The following is a 24,654-nucleotide window of genomic DNA, read 5'->3' as shown; positions in this document are numbered from 1 at the left end:
TGATATTAATGAAGCTGAGCTTAAGCTGTTTAATGAAGTTATCTACACTGTAACTTCAAATTAGTAGCAATCAAATATTTTAGATATATATTGGTTTATAGTTCATTTATTCCTTGCTACGGGCTAGACTATTGTTTTTTTGGGGGGAGGAGGGAGAATACATGTACTTTGTTTTGATGCTTCATAGCTTTGGTCCACATTTTATACCTATATAAGCAAACATTTCAAGTGGTGGACGACTATACCAACTATCTATGCTGTGTGCCACTGCCTCCAAATAGCACCAAGAGTAAAAACAGGACAATTTATGGATATACACTGGTTCCTATTAAGTTAAATTTTAATAGTTTATTAATTCACAAGTATTTTGTAGCATAAACCAATAGATATGAAAACACTAATCAGAAGTAGGGATGTCAACATGTAGATGACTACAAAATTAAAGTGTTAAGCCTGGGCTTATTGGGTAATCTTGTCTACTATACAAATCCTCCCCAGAAGAATGGGAAGCAGCAGCACAATGGGAAAGGGGAGATCAGGGGAGGCTGCAGTGAAGCAGCCTCTGTCTGTGGGGAGCTTGAATCCCCCCCACCCCACCCATAGGGGTTGCTGTCACCCCACACTGCTACCTCTGTAACATACCATGACAGGCAAAGCTAATCTGCACCAGAAGCTGGTTTTTTAAACTGCCTCTCCTTATGGACCTGCTCCCACCTGCCACCCTGCACTGCTGCCTCTGATAGAGAAGCAGCAGAACAGAGTAGCAGAGGGCTCCACGTGAGTGGAACCAGGAGTGCACTGGCTCCCAGCCCTGCCCCCGGGGTCACAACTATTCCTGCTGCTACACAACTATTCAATTACACTGTCTAACATCACTAATCAGAAGAAAAAGCAGTTAGTGCATGGAAATAATTAAGACTTCTGTTTGACTGTAAGATAGTGAACTCAGTGTATACTTACTTGCAATCATGACCTTTGTGACAAACCCTTGCACACTCTGTACAACAACAAAGGGATTCCAGTAAGCCACATGTTCGGCACTCAAAAATATCCTAATATGAAAAAAAAAATCACAATTTTATAAATACGAAGTTGTGTGCATTATTTCTCCCTATAGTGGATGTCTAGTATCAATATTCACAACTTATATAATTTAATACAATATCAAATACGTAGGGCTGAAAGAGAACTCGATACCAACTACGTGTTTTGTTAGTGTATAAAGTGCTACCAGACCATTTGATTTGTTTTGGTTTTGTTCTTGTTTTGTGACAGACTAACTCGGCTTCCCCCTGAAGCTCCTGAATAATACTACTGGGAAACAATTGCTGCTAGTTAAACCTTAAAGCAAATTACAGAATCTGCTGCTGCTCACCTACACATCCATGTCCAAATTAGTCAGAGAAACCACCCTACAACTCTACTAGCAACAAGGTTTTGACCAAAACAGCTACCCTATTTATGATTTGCCTTAAGATTAGTGGAACTAGAGAGAGATTACCATAGTACAACTCCAGACTGTTAACATGAATTGACAGATGAATTTCAGCTATGCAAGAGCAGGTTCAATGGTGTTCAGTATCACCAACTCTAAAATATAGACAATGCATAGCTGAAACACATTCTCTCTTAATTAGTTAATAAGTGTTAACTTACTTGATTAATGTGCTCTGCTCCGGTCCACGTAAAGCTGCATGTATCATTACAACACAGAACATACAAAGGAGAATCATCTGGGTTTGTGCCAGATGGACAAACCATGCCCATGAACACATCTTCCTCTTTTTCACTAGAAGTTGCCTCGGCTAGAGAAATTCAAGCATAGGGATTTTATTACAAAGATTCTAATGGTAGCATTCATTTAAAAGTAGTTAGAAATATGAATGCCAAAATGCTCCCAATCATTTTAAGAAGACTTCACCCAACACTACAGGTCTTCCTTGTAGAGAACACCTGCAGATAACTATAACAGAAAATTAAGCAGGTGCCTAAGTTTTTTGCAGGAATAAGCCCTAAATAAGCTTTTACAAACTAGAAAAAATAAACTTGCGGATCAAGTGATCCCTTTATATTATATGAGTACTGTGAAGTTTAAGCATTTAGTACTTGTAAACAAGATCCTTGAATGAGAAAGGCCTTGTATCAAGCAAAGTAGCAATATTAACAAAACTCCATTGTTACTATTAATACACATATTAATACATGTTCTCAAATAGCAAATTTTCCATGACCTATTTTGAGAGGGGTTAAAGTCTGAACACCAATTACTCAAATACATGTAATTTTACATAAAAGAATGTTTGTTATGCCTTTAATTACTGACTTTGTACATATGCCAAAACCAAAATTAAGAAAGGAAAGAACTAGGTATGCATAAAATATATTTGAAACTCATTTACCTTTAGCAATTTTCTGTGCAGTTTCCAGAATAGTAATTGCAGCAGGATATGCTCTGCCACTAACAGCAGACATAAATGGTGTCATACCTCTTGCGTCTCTAATAAATAAATTTGCAAAGTTATTAACAAATATGTTTAAAATGCTGAACTTGTAGCTTCAACAGAATGCTATGAGATAGGCCAACTTAAAACTTAACGGGGCTGTTGAATATCGGTACATAAAGTAACCAATAAAAAGAATCAGGGTTTTTTAATCTAACAAATTACAAAACTGGAAAGATTAAAAAATGAAGTTAGTATAGAGCGCAGACACTAAGGAAAAACAGTGAGTTGGTAATTTAGGGTATGTCTACACTACACTGTTATTTCGAAATACCTTATTTCAAAATATCTTATTTTGAAATAACGCATCTACACACAAAATGCATTTCAAAATAGTGCTCTGCTATTTCGAAATAGCGTGTCCACACTGAGTGGACTCTGAATCGCATTTAAGGCTGGCCGGAACCAGTTCCAGTAGGGCACCAGGTCAGGACTTACTGTGTGGGGCTGCTGCCTGAGGTCTGTGCTTAAAGGGACCCCACCCCTCGGACTGTCAGTTCTCAGGTTTCCCTGCTTGCTTGTCTACCTCGATGAGGGACAGCGAAGAGTTTTGTCTCTGTGTTCTCTGGTTAACCTCACTTTGGACACCACAGCACTCTGCAACACGGAGCCAGAGCTGCCCCTGGGCACTCTGGTGCTTCCCTTGGATGTGTTGCTGAGAGCCTGGCTGAACTTTCTGTAGGCTGCCATCCGGGAGGTCCATCGGGGAGCTGTCAGTATCCTGGAGGCCCTGCGGGAGAGCTTCCACCCTGAAGAGCACTAAGAGCCTCCCTGGTCTGCCCCACCCCACTGGGGGCTTGTGCTTCATTCCTCCCACATGTCCTTCCACTTGCCCCTCCCTAACCTCCCTTCCTGATGTCAAATAAAATACATGTATTTTCATGAACACAAACTTTCTTTATTTAACAAAACTGGGGGGGAGGGAATGAAACTCTGGTGAGACTGGGGAAAGGAGGCGGGAGAGGGGAGGAAAGAGGATGGGAGAGGGGAGGGGGAAACCTGGGAGGAGGGAGCTGGAAGGGGGAAGCAAGGGGAAGGCAGCAGAGGGGAAGCTAAGGGCTCAGGGTTGGGGGTCTTGCTGGACCAACTTGATTTTCATGCAAACCTGCTCTTGGGTTCACATGTGGCCTTTGGTGGCTAGGCTAGCAGCTATCCTGCCATAGACGGCCACGTTCCTCCATCTAGTGCGGAGATCATGGACATTGGGGGCATCCCCCACAAACATGAATAAGGTCCATGATCTTCACCCTGGACCAGGAAGGTGCCCGCCTTCTCCAGGCCCTGGCAGGCTCCTGGGAGCTGGCAGACTGTTTTGGGGCCACTGGGTGAGGGCAGTGACTGCTGGCTCTGGACTAGCAGGCTTGGAGCTGGCACAGGCACTGTGGCCAGAGTATGCCCCTTTAAGGGCAGAGTGGGAGGGGAGTGGGGGGGGGGGAAGAGAAGTGCTCTTGGTTGAGGCTGAAGTGGCCACCAGGGCACCCATGGAAGGCTGGAGGCCCCCTATTTTGAAATAAGTGTCTACCCAGCACTTATTTCAAAATAGCTATTTCGAATTTGGTGTTATTCCTCGTAGAATGAGGTTTACCAAATTCAAATAAGCGTTCGAAATTAAATCGAAATATCAGAACTAGCATTTGGTTTGTGTAGACGCTAAGAAAGTTATTTTTAAATAACTGTTATTTTGAAATAACTTTGCTGTGTAGACATACCCTTAGTAATTAACCATATATTTAAAACTTTGTCAGGCTGATTAAAATGAAGAAACTCAACTAATTAAGAGTATCTTTTTTATAACTGTAATATTCTAAATAGTCTTCAGAAAGGAATTCAAATGTTTGACTCCTTATAATCATTTCAGTCATCTTTGGCATCTTCTAGCAAACGTTTATTGCACAAAGGGCAATGTATCAAAGTTTCACAGTTTCCTGATACTGAAGTAGTGCCCTTTTGTTTCTCAATTCTTCCCTCATGTGAACAATATATTAATTTTATCTATCTCATCCCATCTGAAAATTTAATTTTAAATTCTTGTTCAAAGATATTAACTTCAATTCTATTTTATTGTTCACAATGACTCTTTAGACCAGGGGTCGATTTCTTATGATACACCCTTTCTAATATAGCATTATCACAATGCAAGTGCTAAATTAAATATTCTCAAAGAGATTACTTGAGAAGTATAAAGCACTTGTAATCCATGTGCCCATGTGCGCACACACTTGCACTCTTCAGTTTCTACTTTAATATAATTTTTCATGTTTACTATTTGCCTACATATTAAAGCCATTTTAACAAAGATGTTCATTACTCATTACAGCTGATGTACCATCTTCAAGGGACATTTGTTTCAAGCAATTGTGACACTTTTCATTTGGAAACCCTTACTTGGCTGAGAGCAGTTCTCGAAGGTAAGGTTGTAAAACGACACTATCACATAATAATTTCAGAATAAAATGAGCATTTGCCTTCCGATCCTTTGATTCCACTACAGATGGTTCGGTAGACGGACCTGCAATCAGAAAAAATATTTTGTGGAAACAATCCCCAAAGCAGATCCCCATTGAAGTAGGTCATTTATCAAAAACATGTAATCACAAAGAGAGATAGCTATATTAAAAGTTATCATAAATCACCATCTTGACTATGACAGTCTTGGCACCAAGTCATCCTCTGTAGGATCTTATTAGGGCTGTCAGGTGATTAAAAAAATTTAATCGTGATTAAACACGTGCGCTGCCCCTTTGAAATGCTGTGGCAGTGTTTCAAAGGGGCAGTGTTGCAGAAGCCCAGGATCAGCTGAAGTCCTCAGCTGACCCCAGGCTCAGCACAGCTGCCCCTTTAAAATGCAGTGGCAGTCTTTCCAAGGGGCAGTGCTGCACGGAACTCAGAATCAGCTGGAGTCGCCAACTGATCCCCGGCTGTGCGTTGCTCTGCCCCTTTGAAGTGCCACTCCGGTGCTTCAAAGGGGCAGAGCAGCATTAACGCCTGCAATTAACACGTTAAAAAAATTAATGTGTTAATCCTGCCCTGCGTTAATCGCAAGCATTAATGCACATCAAGTGACAGCCCTAGATCTTATACTTGTGATCGACAACTGTTTATACTTACTATCGGGTTCAGCTCATATTTCATATTGCTCTTAACATTTAAGAATAGTAATATGCACAAAGGAAAAGTCTGGATACACAAAAACAAAAGGTGATTCCTCATCTCCTCTCCCTTCTAAAGCATATCCAGATAAAGAGCACTTTCTCACCTGGTATGGTGGAGGTGCTAGGTCCTTGGCCAGTGCCAGTTGCTGCTGTGGTAAGAGATCCCACAGCGGGAGCCAGGATAAAATCAATGTCACCATCTTTCAGTAAACAGAATAGCAGAACATATATATCAATATATCTATATCTATATAAAATCCCTAACAAGCTCTTTCTGCAGTATCTAGCTACACAATACACCTGTACTTTATAGTAACTGACACTTTGTTTTTAGCAAAAAATCATGTCATTAGGCTGGCATCAATGCAGCCAACATTATAAACAAATACTTTATAAAAGTTTGGCAACCGCATTTTAAACAAATTGTGTTTATTGTACTAGTTTGAGTAAATGCTTTTAAATTCTAAATCACTGCTTCCAAAGAAAAAGTACATCTAAGTAGTCCATTACTAACATGCACTACTAACTCTTTCAGGACATTTTTTTAATATTTATTCATTTCAATCTTGCACACTAAATTTTAAATCCACCGTAAAAGTTGTTTTTTTTTTAAATATCTAGTTTTAAGCTCACATCAATCTTCACAGCAATCTTACCAGGATCCATTGCAGGAGGATCAGGAACCCAGCTGGGAGGAGCTATTGGTGGAGAAACTGGATCCTGATGATCACTAGATGATGCTCCAGCTTCATGTCTACCCAATCCAGCTGCTCGCAAAGATCTTCTCATCATCTCCCTTAATCTCAAACTAGATACAAACAGAACAAATTAACTTTACATTGATTTATAATTAGGTAATATGCATTAATGTTTGATATTAAAGGCAAACCAAACTTTCTACTTCTACAATTTTCTTAGGTACACAGAGAACATAGATATGTAGTAATTTTAAATTTCCTGCCAATATTCTACTGCAGCAAGATACATTGGCCCTTTAAGGACAGTTGTGGCCCAGCCCTTCTGCTACTGGGAGTAGGTAGAGAAAGGAAAGCTAATTGGAAACCAAGTTAAAAAGCACTGGATCTATTTTTCTTTAAGAGAATAGGGATAAGGCAAAACTTGAAGTTGGTCTCTCCATTAAAATGAAGAATGAAGGAGAAAAAGAGGCCAGAAGAAGGAGACACGCCAAAGAGAGGTAAGTTATTCAACCCCTGAAACAGCAGGGGATGAAGAATCTGCTTAACAAAGAAATGGCACACAGCTATTACCCCCACTGCAACACCATGGATGAAGCTAGATACCCAGTGGGGGTGTGCATTGGAAGGTGGTAAGAGAGACCTATGGTGGAAGCAGAAGGATACAGCATGGGACAAGAAGGAGCATGAGCTTAAGTCATTGTATATGCACCCACTTTTGTTGCAAGGTTGGGGATTCCAGAAAGAGTAAGAAGGCTCCACTTTTCCCTTTCTTGTATCAAAAGAGAAGACTGTATGGATACGGAGCAGAGGACTGTGGCAAGGATAGCAAAGTACTGTTTTATTTCATGTGGATTTATGCTTTGAGGAGAGAGCTAATGCACAAATATCATACAGACTCCCCATCCAGTCAAAAAGAAACTGAGGAATTGCTCTAGAATTGAACCTGAAAGATAAGAACTCGTTACACCTATCTATAAGTTCTGTCCTAATCATGTGTCAATGTAAATACCAGATATGAGGGTTTGTGACAGGGAAGCACTTACTGAAATTGGATGTCTTAGTGTGGGCAAATAAACTGATGAACTCACAAGGTATCCCTATAACCCTAGGGCAACGTAGGTATCATAATACTAGACTGCCCATCAACCCCTTAACTGCAATGACTGGTTGGAGGAAAGGGGAAGAAAAGTTGAGAGAATTCAAGAAGCTTTCAGAATGGATCACTATTAAAAGTATTAGGAATATCAATATCACTCATTTACTTTGCCATCACAGAAATTAATACACCTCCAATAAACACAGGCCATACACACTGGAACTTTGCTTATGATGTAAATATAAAATAGCAATTTTCAAACATTTCTATAGCAACTTTATTCCTAGACTCCCAAGGCACATTATAAACAATTAAACAAACTCTCAAAATCTCCAGATTGTAAGAAAGTATTATTGCCACTTCACAGCTGAGGAAGCCGAAGACTAGAGTAGTTGAGACATGTTCCCCAAGTCCATGCTAGAGCCAGAAACAGAACCAAGACTGTCTGGTCCTCATTCCTGAACTTTAATCAGTACACCACCATTTTCTTCCCCTTGATCTGAAAGAGCACACTACGCTTGACCTCAGCTAAAAGGCAAAACAAAACAAAACAGATGAAAACCTAGTGTAGACTTACAATTTCAGTGCAGCGATGGGCAACCAAGGTTAGTGAGTAGTCTGCATGAATGACCCTCCATCTCAGTGGGCTGCAAGACTGAAACCGAGCATGTGCACCAACCATGACCCCAAGAATAAGATTAAATAAACTGCACTTGATTTTCCTTCATCATCATGCCTTTTCCACCCAAAGAGATCCCTTTTTAGGGCAAAGTAAATTGCCAGCACATATAACCAAGAAATGGAGGAAGTGCACAGCTCTCACAATGTTGTGTGCAATCAGCACACACCTCACACGTGCCCATGCAGTGTGTGTCACTTCTCTTTTTGCCAGACACTGCTCAACCCTTCCCTCTACTGAAGGCTCCACTCCTATCCCACCCCTTCCTTCAAAACTCCACCAGGCCTCTTCTCTGCCTCTTCCTCTTAGTATGCCCCATCCCTTCCCTTCTTCTTCCCTCCCAGAATTTCCAGAGCACTGTGAATGAGCTGCAGTGTTCAAACTCGGAGGAAAAGATGGAGGGGGAGGAGCGGGATACAGCGCGCAAATCAACCAATTCATGGCACTCCAGAAATGCTGGGAAGAAGGGGGAGGAGTAGGGTAAGTACAGGGCCCCCAGAGTGAGGCACACAGGAGAAGGAGCAGGGCTGAGTGGGGGGCAGGAGAGGGAGAGGTTGCAGGCTGCACATAGAACCCCAATAGGCCAGAGGTTGCCCACAAGTGTTTCAGTGTATGTGGTCTGTGTATATTATAGTTTAATTTCTGTGAGCAAAGTAAAATGAGAATATTGAAACTGATATTTCAAATATTACCTTTTATAGTTATATTTATATATAAGAGGTAAGTATAAAACAAGCTTGTTAAAACAAGTTTATACCTTCTGCTGCTTGATGATCCTGCCCGATTTCCTGGACCATTGCTGGATACTACTGAGATTGCATTTGCAATAGCCTCAACTGCTGAAAGCCTTTCAGCAAATGTATTCCTTTCAGAGCGCTCTGCTTCTGAAACATCAAGAAAAACATTTGGTGCCAAAATTTAAATAAAGTATAATTAAAAATAAAGCAGTTAAAACAGGGAACTTTATTACATCAGAACCACTTACACACTTTCAATGTTTATTTTAAGTTCAAATTAGTCTTCTAGTAGCAAATTCCCTGGCTCTAGCAGGAAAGTAGCTCTTGATAGAAAACGTTAGCATAGAATACACTTTGTGATCTGCAAAAACATGGATCTTATGCATCTCATTTTGCATTTGGATCCAGATATTATTGCTGTGTGCCTTATACATGTGTGTAATAATTACTGGAATAAGGCTCTGTATTCAATGAATAAGGTGTAAAACTATTAGTATCTTTACATATACTGCAATCCAAAACATCTTACATCTCCTCAAATGCCTGTATAGACATGCAAAGGGCATAAGTGCCAAATGGGAACCAGCATTTAAAAAGTCATATCAAAATAAACATTTGTACAGCGCTCCCCTTTGAAATTTCTGAGGCATCAAATCAATGAAGTTCATCAAGATACTGAAAAAACAATATTGTGCAGTCCTGTCAAAAAATATATGGTACAGCAAGTAGGATCAGCAAGACATTTTCAATGCTTTGTATATTAGGAAAAAAGTTTTATAAAAATTGTGTAATTCAGTATAAAGGTTTCTCTAAAAGAGAACACTTTTGTCTAGATTACAACATTCCTGTGAAATATCAAGCCATCTAAACACTACTACATAAAAATTAGGGATGTGAACAGGTGTCTGTACACAAGAACTAAATAGCCCAACCCTGCTTACAAAGAGGGGAGGAGTCAATACGATTCCCCATGACAAACGTTTTATCTTTTTGGATTTTAAGTTTAAGAAAACCTGATAAATTAAATGTTTAAAAAACCCACTTTTGTCAAAAGAAAATTAAGATAAAGTCAAGTATTCAAAATTAGGGAGACAGAGAATTACGGTTGCCTATCAATATAACCTTATTTCAGTCCTCTTGTGGATATGCATTTTAATACGGTCTTTAATTATATGATCACAGTATTTTTTCCCCCACAGGACTGCTGCCTCAATCAGTGCACATGATGGAAAGTGCTCTGGGAATCAGTGCTGTGTAGTGAATGAGGCTGCCTGTTGGATCCCTGCATCATTTGTCACAGAAAATGAAAAGTGTGGAATGAACGAGGCAGGGAACTACAGGAAGAAAAAGGATGGTCTTGCAGTTAAGGTAGCTTGTATGCCACTCTGCAGAAATGGATTCCATTTCTGTCTCCTCTAGTATCATATAGAAACAGTGTGGCAAAGTCACTGTTTTTCACTGGTAACCATGATGTATTCCTCATTTTTGGGGTAATCAAAATGACACACATGTGGTCTGACTGAGTAATCCACATTGCTACAACTGCAACTGAAATTAACGGTACCTGCTCTAAATATATCAAGTGCTATAAACTGCTAAGTACTTTGACAAAAATATCTGACCCATGGCTTCTCAAACTGGGCACCTAAAATTAGTTACAACTTCTACATTTAATTCCTATGCCTCAGTACCTCCTGTATTTAAAAAAAAAAAAAAAAAAAAAAAAAAGGGATAACACCTTCCAGTCACCAAAGTGGCATTATCAACATAAGTTCGTTAATGTCTGTAAAGATCTAAAATTCTACTGTGAGAGCACCATAATGAAGCCAATGAGGCAGTTAAATCTTTATTCAGTGCAGGGTTTGGATGGTGTACAATAAATAAGAAATGGGGCCACACATTGAATGATGAGGATAAAAGAAATATTGAATAGCTACCCATTTGGTGAGCATTGTCCATCTTGTGCACTGAATGAAGTAGTCCTGTGAAAACAATAGTATGTGATCATGTAATTAAAGACTGTATCATATTGCTTATGCAGAAGGGGGCTGAATTAAAATTGCATGGATAGCCTTAATTCTGGTATTTCCTATCTTTTGAGAATTTGACTTTGCATACTTGATGTTCTTTACATGTGATTTTTGTATTCCATAATATTTTAAAGGCATAAAAATGTTAGTCGCTTACAGCACTATGTGTAAAAAAACCCAAAAAAAACCCAAGTTAATAAAGGGACAATCTAAAATTTTCAATATGGGTGCTCTAAGTTTGCCCTCACACACAGACAGACACCTAAACAAAATAGTGCTGAGCTCCACAAATCCCAGTGAAGTAAATGGGAGCTGCATATGCTCCACTTATTTGAAAACTTAGGCTGTTTATTTTAGACACCAGATTTTAGGCACTTATTTTGAAATTGTCATCTATCCTTCAAATATTCTTAAAACTCTACTTAAAAAAAAAGTAGTTTCAAAAAGACTTTTGATACATTGCTCACCCTCTTCCTCTTTAGTCTCTTTGTTACTGGTTGGGAAGCATACAGATACGCAAGCATGTAGAATATTACGATTTCCATCACATCTGTGGCTGAGGAACGTCTGCAGCATTTGTGGATTTTGATCTAAGACAACAGCTTGTTCAAGGTTCATCAAGTATTGTCTACAGGCCTCATAGTCGCATCGGAGAATATGCTGCATTAAAGTTTGTTTCTGTGCTCAGAAAAATGAAGAAAGACTTTAATAAAATGGAACAAAACATTTAGATATATAAACGATTCTAGGTACTTCTGGCTTTGCACTGAGAAATGAATGTGCAAAAGTTAAGTCTAAAATGTTCACAAGTAACACAGGAAATGCTGAATGCATTACAGTAATTCCTCATTTAACCGGTGCCCACTCAACACATTTTTGCGATAGCATGATTTTTTTTTTAGGGAACGTTTTTTGAATGACACGACCGTCCCCGGAATAACACGATTTCCCCAGCTGGCCCACTGCTGGCAGCTGTGTGTGGCTTCCCCCGCCTCTCTGCAAAGTAGCGGAGGGTTCGCTGCTCGCCGCGCCGTTCCCCACTAACTCCCCTTCGCTGGACGCGTTGCCCCCTCTCCTCCGCCCCCACCTGCAGGCCTGCGGTTGGATTTCCCCAGCCAGCCCATTGCCGGCGGCTGCGCGGGGCTTTCCCTGCCTCCCTGCAAAGTGGCGGAGGGTTCACCGCTCGCCATGCTGTTCCCCGGCGACCCCCCCTCTCCGGACCCAGTGTGGGTCCCGGCAGACCCATCACTGGGGCATACTCCCAACCCAATCCCCCTCCCCTCTCCTCCCTTTCCCTTCCCCAGAGCCAAACATCTCCCCTCCCTACTGTAACTCAGTCCCCTTTCTCCCCCAACCTTATATCCTGGTCCCAACAGACACCACTGCTTGAAACGCAACCCCCACCTTTTCCATTATTTTCAATGGGAAAACTGACCCCGCATAACACGTTTTCACTTAACACAATCATTTTCTGAAACATATCTATAGTGTTAAATGAGGAATTACTGTATATCAGAAAGACTTCCTTTTTTAATGTTATGATCTCATCATCTTATATTAAGTCTGAATGCCATTTCTACTGTAACCAAATAGAAGGAAATTGAAGAAAAAGGACATGCTGAAATATCAATCATATGTGAAACTTACAATAGCTTGGCATCATACCTGGCTACATCAATTCAAAAAATACAGTATTTCTAGGATTCATGACTATGTAATGCAGCAAAATGGTAGGATTCAAGGGACACAGCAAGTAGTCTGTATCAGTTGACTTACGGGGATTTCTCATAAAAACAGTAAAAGTTGGGTGAGGAGGGTTGAAATTGTCTGGGTGACCTCTTTTCCTCATTATACCCCCAATGCAAGACTCAATGTCAATTTAATATGGCACTTTACAGAGGAGTCAAGTGAGAGGTTCTGCCCCAAAGATTTTATATATCACAATAGTGGAGATTCACAAGGTATCACTTCTACAATTCCTCCTTTAACATTTCTAGCACTAAGTCAAATTACATGCAAGCTAAAGTGCATTTACAGTAAGACGACAAACTTTTGATAACTTCAGAAAACACCTACATTCTTAACAGAATTAGGAATGTTAAAGGTTAACCAGTTACCCGATAAGCTTTAGGTTTACTGAGTAACTGGTTGCACAGACAACCAAAGCAGGCTGGAGAAGTTCCACCTGCATCCCACAGCAGTCCTGTGGGACCTGGACCAATTTCACTTGGACTGGGAAGACAGGAACCCAGCACTGCCTGCCTGCCAACAGTTAACTGGTTAAATGTTATAATTTTAGTTGTTTAACCAGTTAACTATGTAAACGGTTATTTACATCACTAAACAGAACAATACAATTATATGTAAGAAACAGTCAATATTTTAAACACTTTAGACACATAATCACTAATAATTCTAACAATTATAAAGGGATAATTAAAAAATATCATATTGGAGTTGTGTCAAAGACCTTATGGTTCATTACATAGTTGTGCTTGTTTTTCATGTTTATAAAAAAGGGGCAACCTGGGATGTGAGTGGGACGGAGGGAGTGCTGGGCAGGGGATTCACAGGCCTCTCTTGTGTTGGCATTCCCTGAACCCAGCCTGAGGGAGGCAGAGATGGCCACACACAACCCCAATAGTGCTACCTGTGCCTGGCCAGGAGGGACAGAGGCCACGTAGGCTTCCTCCTTTGGCCCTGCCCGGGGAGGGGTGCAGTGCACAGGCCTTCCCCAAGCATTCTCTGGGGCCAGAATGAAAGGAGGGGCCATGCAAGCTGTGGTGTGGGAGGGAAGAGTAGTTAGGTAGGGAGGCCACTTACCAGTGGCAGGCCAGATTGTGGAGCCCCATCCCCAGATAGCCACTTGCTCAGTGGTGAGACTGCCCCTAGTGGTGACTCTGGAGGATAGCTCTCCCGCACTCATTGCCCCTAGGGGTGACTAAGGATCACGATCTGCATCCCCCCCCCCCCCGGCTTCCATACTATGGAAAACTATCACATTCCAAAAACATCCTCTTTTCTTGGCACAACCAAACTCTGACCTTACTTTAAGGTAGGATAAGAGGAAGTCGCATACCAAATTTGGGTGGTCCTTCCTCTTACCATTAGGGATTCTTGAAGAAACAGACTTGCAGAGAGATACAGGGAAATATCTATATATCTAATATATATATATATATATATATATATATATATATATATATTACTTAATTGCAATGATAACTTAAGAGTTAAATACCAAACTGCTTTACCATTTTTAAAAGCATTTATTAAGATTATCACTTAGTATTGAAGTAAGCAAGACACAGAATGTTACCTCAACAGCCATGATGATGATAGCAGCTTTCTTTTTGATGGTTGAGTTAGCAGGAAGATTTGTTAAGGAATGAACACCCATTCCAAGACTACTAATAGGTGGAAGATCAAGCCAATCAGGATCTCTTATTCCACCCATGCAATCTTTTGCCATTGGATAAATAGTTCCATTTCCATCTCTAAGAATAATAGGAGATTCCTACATAAAAACAAATTAAAAATAAATCGCCATTTTGCAAAATATGTATGTTAAAAATCATATAATGTATTACCAGTTTTAAGTCCTTCCTAAAGACTTATTTCTGCCATGCTACCTAGAAGAAGTCTAGTTGATCTGAAATTCATATCCTCTCTCTACTCTTCTTAAATTGAGTTCCTCAGGGCAAGAACCACCTTTTCTTGGATGACTGGGAAGTGCCTAGCGTAACACAGGCACTAGCACAAATAAATGCTTAAAACAATTAGGCTATGTCTATACTGGCACGTTCTCACGCAAAAACTCTTTTGCGGAAGAGTTCTTCTGCAAAAACTCTTCCAGAGGAGAGCGTCTACACTGGCATGTGCTTTTACACAAGAGATGTGCTTTTGCGCAAGAGCATCCTTGCCAGTACAGACGCTCTCTTGCACAAGAAAGCTCTGATTGCCATTTTAACCATAGGGCTTTCTTGCACAAGTAATTCATGTCACCTGTCTACACTGGCCTCTTGCGTCCTGAGCGGGAGCGTCAGAGTTCTAGCACAAGAAGCCCTGATTTCATACACTAGAATGTCAGTTTACTTGAGCAAGAACACATGGCCAGTGTAGAAAGGTAGCAAGTTTTTGCGCAAGAGCGTCCGCTTTTGCACAAGATCGCGCCAGTGTAGAGACAGCCTTATAGTAATTAAAATGAAGTACATATCAATCCTAATACCACACCTGGATCTTTGAGACCATAATTTATTGATAAAGACAAACTTGAACTGAAACAATGAATTTTACATTTTTTAAGAATGTCTTCGACAAACTTTTTCAAACTTCTTTACTAAAGATTGATTCATACAAAAGCTTGCAGAAATCACTGAATTTTTTTGTTTGTTTGTTTCTTCTTCTGAATACATGTGTATGTCTGCACAGCCATTATTCACTTATGTCACCTAAGCAAGGCTACAGTCGTGGCTACACAACATAGAAAAAAAAAAAAGCAATACTGCTATACTTATATTTTCCTTTATACCCTTTAGTTAATAACCGGTATTAAGAAATAAGGGATATACAATTAGAGACAGCCCTCTTACATATGCTTTACAATACTGAATTAAGTCTACATGTTCACTTTTAAATTTGGGATTACCTGATTTGTGTATTTAACCATGCAAATTTTACACTGATTTAACATACTTTTAAACCCTTTTTGATTATGATGATCATTTTGATTATTTTAAGAGGGGAAAGACAAACTTAAAAGAAGCAGATTAACATCACAGGATTTAGAAGCCCTGACTTGTAAAACAATGCAAACAAAGCATGTAAGTCCACGCCAGACCCAGTTGTCTATACAGCACCACTGCAGACTAGTCATCCTTGATGCCACAGGAACCCAAAGAGGAGGCTCCATTTGAAAAAAATCCCAAGTCTAAGAAACATTTGAGAAGTTTCAGGCTTCTAGAAGTACTTCAAGGGGGCTTAGTTGTTCAGAATGCCCCTAAGAGAAGATGTGCTACACAGGCATGTGTTAGTGGCTAAGTCTTCATTAAGGCTCCTAATAAACAGATGCGTAACAAGCCTAACACACTGAGCATGTAGTTTTTGCTATTTTCAAAAGTTCAGAAATGGGTCATATGAAAATCTATTTTCTCCCTCAACAAAGACATAATTGCTGCACACTGAAGAATTCACTGAAGCAGTGGCTGCTTCCTCTAAAATGAAAATATTTTGTGCCTTCCATCCAAGGATTTCAAAGTACTGACATGGGATTTTCAATAGAGTTGTCAAGCATTTGGAAAAAAAAAAAAGTGACAATCAACCACACTGTTAAACAATAAAATACTAATTATTTTTAGATGTTTTCTACATTTTCAAATATATTGATTTAAATTACAAGACAGAATACAAACTGTACTGTGCTTCCTCTATTACAATATTTAGTGTAAAAACCAAAGAAATAGTATTTTTCAATTCCCCCTTTACAAGTACTATTGTGTAATGTCTGAAAGTTGAATTTACAAATATAGAATTATGTACACAAAAATAACTGCATTAAATTTTTTTTTAAATGTAAAATGTGTCTACAAGTCCAATCAATCAGTCCTACTTCTTGTTCAGGCAATCACTGTCTATACTACACAGAAGATCAACGCTCCAGAGTTCGATCTTCTGATGGTCAATTTAGCAAGTCTAGTGTGGACCTGTAAATCAAATACTCAGGGCAGCTCCAGCTGGCATCTGGTACTCCTCCCTTTATGAGGAGTAAAGGAAGCCAATGGGAGCACAGTAATTACTCGTTTAACACGTTCCTGCTTAACATGTTTTCGCACTAGCACAATTTCTTTTTAGGGAACATTTTTCGAATAACACAACTGTCCCCAAAATAACACGAAAATAATCAAGTGGCAGACTACTTTGCACGGCGGTATAAGCTGGTGAAAACAGCGGTAATACACGAGCGGATGAATATATGTGGTCACAGCACTCCTCCGCTCACTCACGTGTTTATCTTTGTGTTTTCACAAACCGCAGCAACTTGTGTTGCTAGATATCTAATGTTGACATTGACGACCCAGCACCAACAAAAAATTGATTTTGCCACCACCACCTGAAACGCAACTTCCACCTTTTCCATTATTTTTAATAGGAAAATTGATCCCGCAAAGCACGTTTTCGCTTAGTATGAACATTTTCAGAAACACATCTATAGTGTTAAATGAGCAATTACTGCATTTGCTCCTGTAGGCCTCCTGCTGTGTGGACAGCACAGAAACAAAATCTAAGATAAGTAGCTGGAATCGATGTATTTAACATAAGAGTTACATATCTTATTTCAACCTTGCACTACACAGTGCACATCAGGTTGTAGAGAATGAAGTTTTTTTGTTTTTTTTACCAGAATCTGCCCGCTTCTTTTTTATAATGTCACTTAGGCATTACCTACACTTACTCAGGTCAGCACTGTGGGGATTGATCTCCCGGGAGTTAATTTAGCACATCTAGTAAAGACCCATAAAACTGACTACTAATCATGCTCCAGTTGACTCCAGTTTTCCAGCAGAGTGAGAAGGGTAAGGGGAGTTGAGACGAGAGTTTTTCCTGTTGAGTGTCCACAGTGGAGACTCTGAGGTAAACTAAAAATAGCTGGAGTTGCATACCCTAGTTCAACATTACCCCCTAGTGTAGACCTGGCCTTAAAAGTGAAAACAGATGTTCCATGGCACTTGTAAATAGCATTGCATGGCATTTATGTGACAGATATGCTAAATATTCATATGTCCCTTCATGCTTCAGCCACCATTTCAGAGGACATACTTCAGTGCTGATGATACTTGTTTTAAAAAGTGTTAAGTAAATTTGTGACTGAACTCCTTGGGGGGGAGAATGTGTCTCCTGCTCTGTTTTCCCCACATTCTCCCATATACTTCATGTTATAATGGTTTCGGACGATGAGCCAGCACATATTCGTTTTAAGAATACTTTCCACTGCAGATTTGACAAAACAAAGAAAGTGAGATTTCTAAAGATACCTACAGCACTTGACCCAAGGTTTATGACTCTGATGTGCCTTCCAAATCTTAGAGGGTAGGAGTTGTGGAGCATTCTTATACAAGTCTTAAAAGATTAACACTCCCAGGTGGAAACTATAGAACCTGAACCACCAAAAAAGAATCAACTTTCTGCTGGTGGCATCTGACTCAGATGATGAAAATGGAATGTGTTGGTCTGCACTGCTTTGGAGCGTTATTGAGTACAACCCATCATCAGCATGAATATATGTCCACTGGAATGGCAGTTGAAGTAGGAAGGAACAAATGAATCCTTAGAGCAACTGGCACTAAATAGCTTGCAATGCTGGCCTCAACAGTGCCATGTAAATACCTGTTCTCCCTTTCAGGTGACATTGAAAATGAGAAGCAGACAGCATTATCTTCTGGAAACATAAGCAAACTTGATTCTGTGAAGGTCTGAACAAGAAGCACATTTTAACATTACTGTAGTGTAATCTCTATTATGAAAGTGTATTTTTCAATTCGCCTCGTACAAATACTGTTTCTTCTGCTTATTTTTACAGTGCAAATATTTATAATAAAAATTATTGTGATCACTGTACAGTTGCATTCTGTTTTAATTCAAATCAATATATTTGAAAACGTATAAAAAAACATCCAAAATAGTTGTTAAATGTTGGTTGATATTCTATTTTAGCAGTGTGATTAAAACTGTGATTGTTTTTACTTTTAAATTGAGATAAATTAGAGTTAACTGTGATTAAGTGACAGCCCTAGTTTTCAAATATGCTCAACAGTGTTTAAGTGCCTAATTTCCAAGAAAGTCAACTTAGTTGGATGCACAGCTCCCTTAAACCATTTGAAAATCCCAGCTCTTGCAAACTCTTAAACAAGAGTTAGAAAGATAAACAGCATTCCCATTTGACAGATTAGGAGAACTAAAGTACTGAGAAGTTAAATAACTAAAATCTAACAGGGAAATGAACAAGAAAACCCAAACAAACCTGTCCAGCTGTAAAAATGGCAACACTTCTCTCATTCTGGCCCAGAAAAGCAATGCTGCTAGTGGGGAAATTATTTTCTTGTTCAGCTTTCCCTGTAGCAAGGTCAAATATGCAGTATCGAACCCAGTTCCCAGTCTTCAGGACAGCATGCACCCCTTCAAAGGTACAGAAACAAGAATGAAAGAATTCCAACATCTCTCTCATTGGCGGTATTCAGTAATACAACAAGGTATTGCATCTGTAATGATCAATTAATCTATGCAAACAAGCATGCACCTTAATAATCTGAACCATTTGCATGTTTTTCACAAAGGGAAAAGATCATAGAATCATAGAATAGAAAGATACTTCATAGAAGTGCAGCAGAATAATTTAGAAAAACCACTTGCCTTTTGAATCTACATTCACTGCTAGAATCTCTGTTTTTTCAGGAATACATAGCTTTTTGGGAGTCCTTTGGAAGCAGTCTGGAACTTTTGGAGTCCCACCGGTTTTGACTACCTAAAAAACAAGTATAAGATTTCAGCATGCAAACAGCATGAAGAAATTTCAATTTCCTGTTACTTGTTTCTCCATCCAACATACCTGGAGTTCATCTATTCTGAGCAGCCTACAATCTTGGAGAAGGGAAGAAGGATCAGGATCTGAACCAGAGCTGGTCTGACAGTTCGTATTACTGGATGTGCCTGGAAATTTCACAGCAACATAAGCACCATCCACTTTTAGTACCTATAAGCAGAACATGTTAAATATAATTGATGTATTACTAAAATCTTTGAGATGAATCTGAAAAGTAATTTTATATATCCTGAGCCTTTTTGTCAAAGCACAGTAGTTTGGTCTGAGAGGTAAGTTTTAATTCAGAGGCCCCTATTTATTAGGAGCATTATTCTTCTGTAGTTACTGCACACCTGTGCACTGTTTGTTAAGGTGAATATCTTAAGGCCCACCCAATCTAGTACTGGAATGACTATGGAAAGCAACAGCATGACAGTGTGAATAGAGTGGCCTTATTTACTTGCCCCAATCACATCACAAAAATAGTTTACTACTAAAATTCTTGGAGTCTAAGGATGCAGCCACGGATGCCCAAGAACATTTACACTACAAGCAGCATCTTTGTCACTCAGGCCCTTCTTCTGAAATTCTAAGTGCTACTTGCCCTTGAAAATTACTCATTTTATATGCATGACTGGTATGCTTGCCAAACAAGTTCCTCAATTTAGTATTGTGTTCATGAAGACAGATATTAAGATTCAGTACAGATCCATCAGGAGCACCATCATGTTGCCTTTTCTCCCCTCTTCAAGATTATTGTAACCTGCTGCAGGGGAAAAAGTTAGAGCTCTCCCCAGCATCTAACAAATAAACACATCTACCTAAAACTAATCTGCTCTAGACTTCTGATTGCATTTCAGTCACCATTTAAAGCAACTGAGCTGCTTTTCATATATTCAATAAAAAGAAATACTTACAGAACAAAAAAAAAAAATGCAGTGACCCTAAGAATCACTTTGTTTTTGTTTTGTTTCTTTTAAGGTAAAGCACCAAAACTGAAAATCTTTACTTAGAAAGAAACTAATAGTCATTCAGAGTTGATTTGATAAAACTTTCATTCAAGAAAATTTGTGCAAGACAGGATGAGAAGTGAGTGCCCGGGAAAGAAAACCATTAAGGTGGCTCCTTCATTGACAGATGCTATGATAGTCACTGGCTTTTATGTGCAGATTAACTAGTCATGATAAATCCCCCACTGACAAATCAAGCAAATAATTACGAAGTAAAAAATAAGGTGTTCTGATCCCAGTTATACACAGAGTTCATAAATCCAAGGGTTTGGATCCAATATATTATTTTCCTATAGAGAAAAAGTAGATGACCAATATACAACAGCAGATCTTTCTTAAAGCTAGTCAAGTAGCTCAGACTCATTTTTCATTCATTTTATTTTAGTTTTGACTCAATGAAAGCAGCTCTGGTGTTTTATTAATTTTAATAAAAATATTTGACTTAGACATGTGTTTCAGAAACAGAAGTCTTTACTACAGACACTCCACACTGCTAGTACAAATTCTCACAAATTCATATAATTTGTGAGAATTCCCTCAAACTAAAATACACCAGGCAATATTCATCTTACAATTTTAGTAACAAAATATATGCACATATTGTACACGAGCACACAGTAAGAATTAGCCTCTAAGAGTTGTCATTAAAAAGATAAGCTGATTTACAACAAAAGAAAGCAAATAAAGACGCTGAACTTTAAATATATTTCCAGAAGCAAAATTCACCTTCTATGGCATTTAGTTACTTTCACTAGTCTCTCCTGATCCTGCATTCCACTCATAAAACATATAATTGTCTACTATTCTTACCTTAATTTTCCAGTATTTTAATACTTGGTTGAAAGAAAATATTTCAGTAAATTTACCACTTACCAGATATAAAAATATGTAGTTACTAAAATGGAACACACACACTTTCTTGTGCATTTCATTAAGTTATACTAAAAAAAGCGAAGCAGAGAAAAAATATTGAAAGTTTTCACAATGGTAAGTTCTGTTCCTCAGCACCAAGTGGCAATTCTGGAGAGGTTTCTCCCCATAGGGCTCAGTGCCTTTGCAGAAGACTAATTTAGGCTAACAACTAATATAGACTAGTATACAAAAAAGCTGAGAAACAAAGTACCCCCTTTAAAAAAAAAAGAAAAAAGATAAGATAAGTACCCCAGTTTTCAGACGTATACAGGACCAAACAGGTGTTCTTAAATAAAGTGGGAAATACCCTGATGGTACCATTTAGTAAAAAAAATTAAATATAATTATTCCCAGTTTCCAGTAATCAAGTCAGTTTATTTCTACTCCTAATGTTCTTATTTTCTAGGGTCCCACTTCATCAACAGATTTGCTCAAACATTTTCTGGTAATGTTGTCTTAAAAATAAAGCTTATTTGACTCACCATGATATTGCTAGACATCAGGGGCTATATTATTGTCTCTAATGTAGGAAATTTTCAAGAAAGACCAAAAATCTGTGCCTTCCTTGCAATTTTTGGCTTGGCTCAAGTCCAGAGAAAATAAAAGATTACTTCATTCAGAGTCAGCATTTTGACTTAAACAGAGGCGAGGAGGCGCATTCCAGCCCATGTTGTGGGCAGAGGCCGCTCCATCTCTGCTGGCTGGGAGTAAGCAGCTTTGTGCAAGGGGTGGGAGGAGTGTGGAAATTGCAGCCCTGCTGCCCCACATGAGCCTAACTTCCAGCCCACAAGTCTGCGTGGGCTGGGAATCAGCAGCCCCCTGCCTGCAGCTGCTTCCAGGTTATGGTTAACCACTACTCAGTAAGCTTCACCACTAAGGTTAACCATTCACATCCCTAGTATGCCATTGATAAGCATCTTTGATTGTGTTAAGAACAAATATTAAAATCTGACAAAAGCTGTACTGACAAGAAGCACTACCAACACTACTTCCATCTGCCCCCAACTGGGTCACTTTACAACCAAAGTAAAACCAACTGTACAGTCAGCCAACCAAAAGAAAAGGCTGTTACACAGCAATTAAAACGAGAGCAATCAGAATTCATTTTAAACAAACCTTGCCAACAGGAACATTCTTAACATCTTCTACAAACACGACTTCCCTAAGAGACCACTGCTCTTCATTCACTTTCTCTTCTTCTTTCGGAGCAGGAGTAGACCGTCGTCGTTCTTAGACAACAACAGAATAATAAGTACCAAAAAATCTGAAACGTGGAACATTGCATCTAAATATAGCAGAGATCTTACTTTATGCCTAGTACTCAAATCAAAAGTTAAATCAGAGGTAAAATTTAGTTCAATTCTAATACTGCCTGAAATCAGAGTAGCTTGACTGAATTCCTTAACAGTGCTTACACGGTTTTACTAATAAATCTGTATCAAACTATAATGCTGTTCCATAATAAAAACGAACTAAAATAGTCTATTAAAGCGATGTTAATTTATTCCTAGCCACGTTTGTTTATTCCCTATGTTAAATTCTGAGTACTGAAGAACTTAAAAAACCCTTAACTTGTAATTACGATAAAGGACATAAGAAATGAAGTTAGAACAAGATCCTTAACTTAGACATAAATAAATATGGCATATTTATTTGCAAAATTCTGCCAACTATTATCCCAGGGCATTATTTGCGAGTTGACTAGAACAACATTAGTGTGGTAAAGGTGATAAAGAACGTTTTGGACCTGGGTTGCAACGTATTTGTGGCAGTGTTAAAAATTTAAAGATCAACATCTCAAAAGCAAATGTTAAGAGGCATATGTATACTCTTGTTAATAGTGTAATATGGCCATAATACCCTGTAGGCTGCATGCTTGCGCAGCCGTGCAGGAAGAATTAAAGACCCGCCCACCTCATTAGCAGAGCCGCACAGCAGCGAGCCTGAAGCCCTGCACTAATGAGGTACTTCTTCCAGACTGCTCCTGACACTGTAGTTGGAAGTGAAAAAAAGTAAGCTGGTGGGCCTGGGGGGGAGGGGGGAAGAAGAGAAGGCGGAAGAACAGAGATGGGGGAATGTAAGAGCTGCTTTAAAAAAGCAACAGCCTTCCATGCAGCTCTGTGCCCCCTGTCCCCTCCCCCTCCCCTCTCTTCAGCAGCAGCCCCATGTTTCGTTGGTCTGCTCTAAAAAAAAAAAAAAAAAAAAAAAAAACACACACCTTGGCAGCCCTGTGTCCCCTGCCCCCTCCCCCCTCTCCAGCAGCATTCATTTTGTTAGACTATTTTTTTAAAAAAGCCTGAGCAGCCAGCTGCTGTGTGTTCCCTGCCCCTTCCCGCTTTATGGCGGAAGACCCAAGCTTTGTTGGGCTGCTTTAAAAAACAAAACAAAACAAAACAAAAAAAAAACACTCCTCTGCCCCTTCCTCTTTTCCCCCAGGTAACTGCAGCTACTTTACTCCTGTTCAGGGTACAAGGCAGGAAGCACTTATAAGAGAGAGCAATCCACATCTAAGAACGACACTGTGCTAACTTGGTACTACCATGCTGAAGCTTACTGTCTAACCATGTTACTCAGACACTGCTTAGACACAGAAATAAAAAATAAATGAATAAAAATATACAGAAGGATTTCATTCCTCAATCTTTCCACAGAGCTGAATTAGACCAGCTTTGAAGAATGAAAGATCTGTGATACGTAAACAACTGAAATATTTAAAAACCATGTTTCCTAGATAATAGGGAATTCTCAGAAATGAACCGATTAAATAATCTTTAATTTCAAGCATGAAGTGCAACAACTATTTCATTTCATGTATTGATACTAATCATAAAATATTTTGTTTGCTATATCAAGGTGATGGACAATTTTGTTTTTGCCTCAGAGGAACAGATACATGTAAGATACCAAATTGCTAACTGAACGTTTTGCAGTATTAATTTTCTTTTTATTTGATTTCATATTCAAAAAATAAAGTCACGTACCTTGTTAATTATCTCATTTTTGTATTTTTTTCTTTTATAACATTTTATTTTATTGATTTAATAATATAATATCTGTTACTAACTGGCGGGTGCCACAGTGGCGCACACAACCTCAATATCGGTTCACGTAATGAAACTCACTCCGCTCATGGATGGAAAATCTTGGAGGGAATACTGAATATGGCTGAGTTAACTAATATTTTCTTCCCTTTTCTTCCTTAACTTTAAGAGTTCATATTAACCAATCCTACATGAACATATGATTTTGTACTTTTAAAAATAA

General features: G+C 39.0%; 1 protein-coding gene across 10 annotated transcripts in view; it reads right to left on the bottom strand.

Moving 5' to 3' along the window:
• UBR5 (ubiquitin protein ligase E3 component n-recognin 5) overlaps positions 1 to 24,654 on the bottom strand; it is a 170,896-nt gene that overhangs the window by 52,866 nt on the left and 93,376 nt on the right. For 6 of the 10 annotated variants that reach the window (XM_075920248.1, XM_075920252.1, XM_075920251.1 and 3 more), the window contains 14 exons: positions 22,507 to 22,619; positions 19,496 to 19,639; positions 19,300 to 19,411; positions 18,911 to 19,065; positions 14,213 to 14,410; positions 11,361 to 11,571; positions 10,801 to 10,845; positions 8,884 to 9,010; positions 6,310 to 6,461; positions 5,758 to 5,853; positions 4,887 to 5,010; positions 2,400 to 2,497; positions 1,657 to 1,805; positions 961 to 1,052 (listed from right to left, as the gene is read on the bottom strand). In XM_075920248.1, the coding sequence (XP_075776363.1) occupies positions 961 to 1,052; positions 1,657 to 1,805; positions 2,400 to 2,497; positions 4,887 to 5,010; positions 5,758 to 5,853; positions 6,310 to 6,461; positions 8,884 to 9,010; positions 10,801 to 10,845; positions 11,361 to 11,571; positions 14,213 to 14,410; positions 18,911 to 19,065; positions 19,300 to 19,411; positions 19,496 to 19,639; positions 22,507 to 22,619 (1,816 nt within the window). The remainder of the gene's footprint in view (positions 1 to 960; positions 1,053 to 1,656; positions 1,806 to 2,399; positions 2,498 to 4,886; positions 5,011 to 5,757; positions 5,854 to 6,309; positions 6,462 to 8,883; positions 9,011 to 10,800; positions 10,846 to 11,360; positions 11,572 to 14,212; positions 14,411 to 18,910; positions 19,066 to 19,299; positions 19,412 to 19,495; positions 19,640 to 22,506; positions 22,620 to 24,654) is intronic. The other 4 variants (XM_075920254.1, XM_075920256.1, XM_075920249.1 and 1 more) reach the window with 3 other exon arrangements.

Source organism: Pelodiscus sinensis, chromosome 2, assembly GCF_049634645.1.
Source record: "Pelodiscus sinensis isolate JC-2024 chromosome 2, ASM4963464v1, whole genome shotgun sequence".
Taxonomy (NCBI): Eukaryota; Metazoa; Chordata; order Testudines; family Trionychidae; genus Pelodiscus; species Pelodiscus sinensis.
Note: the sequence above shows the minus strand (reverse complement) of the source record. Positions and strands in the feature narration are given on the sequence as shown.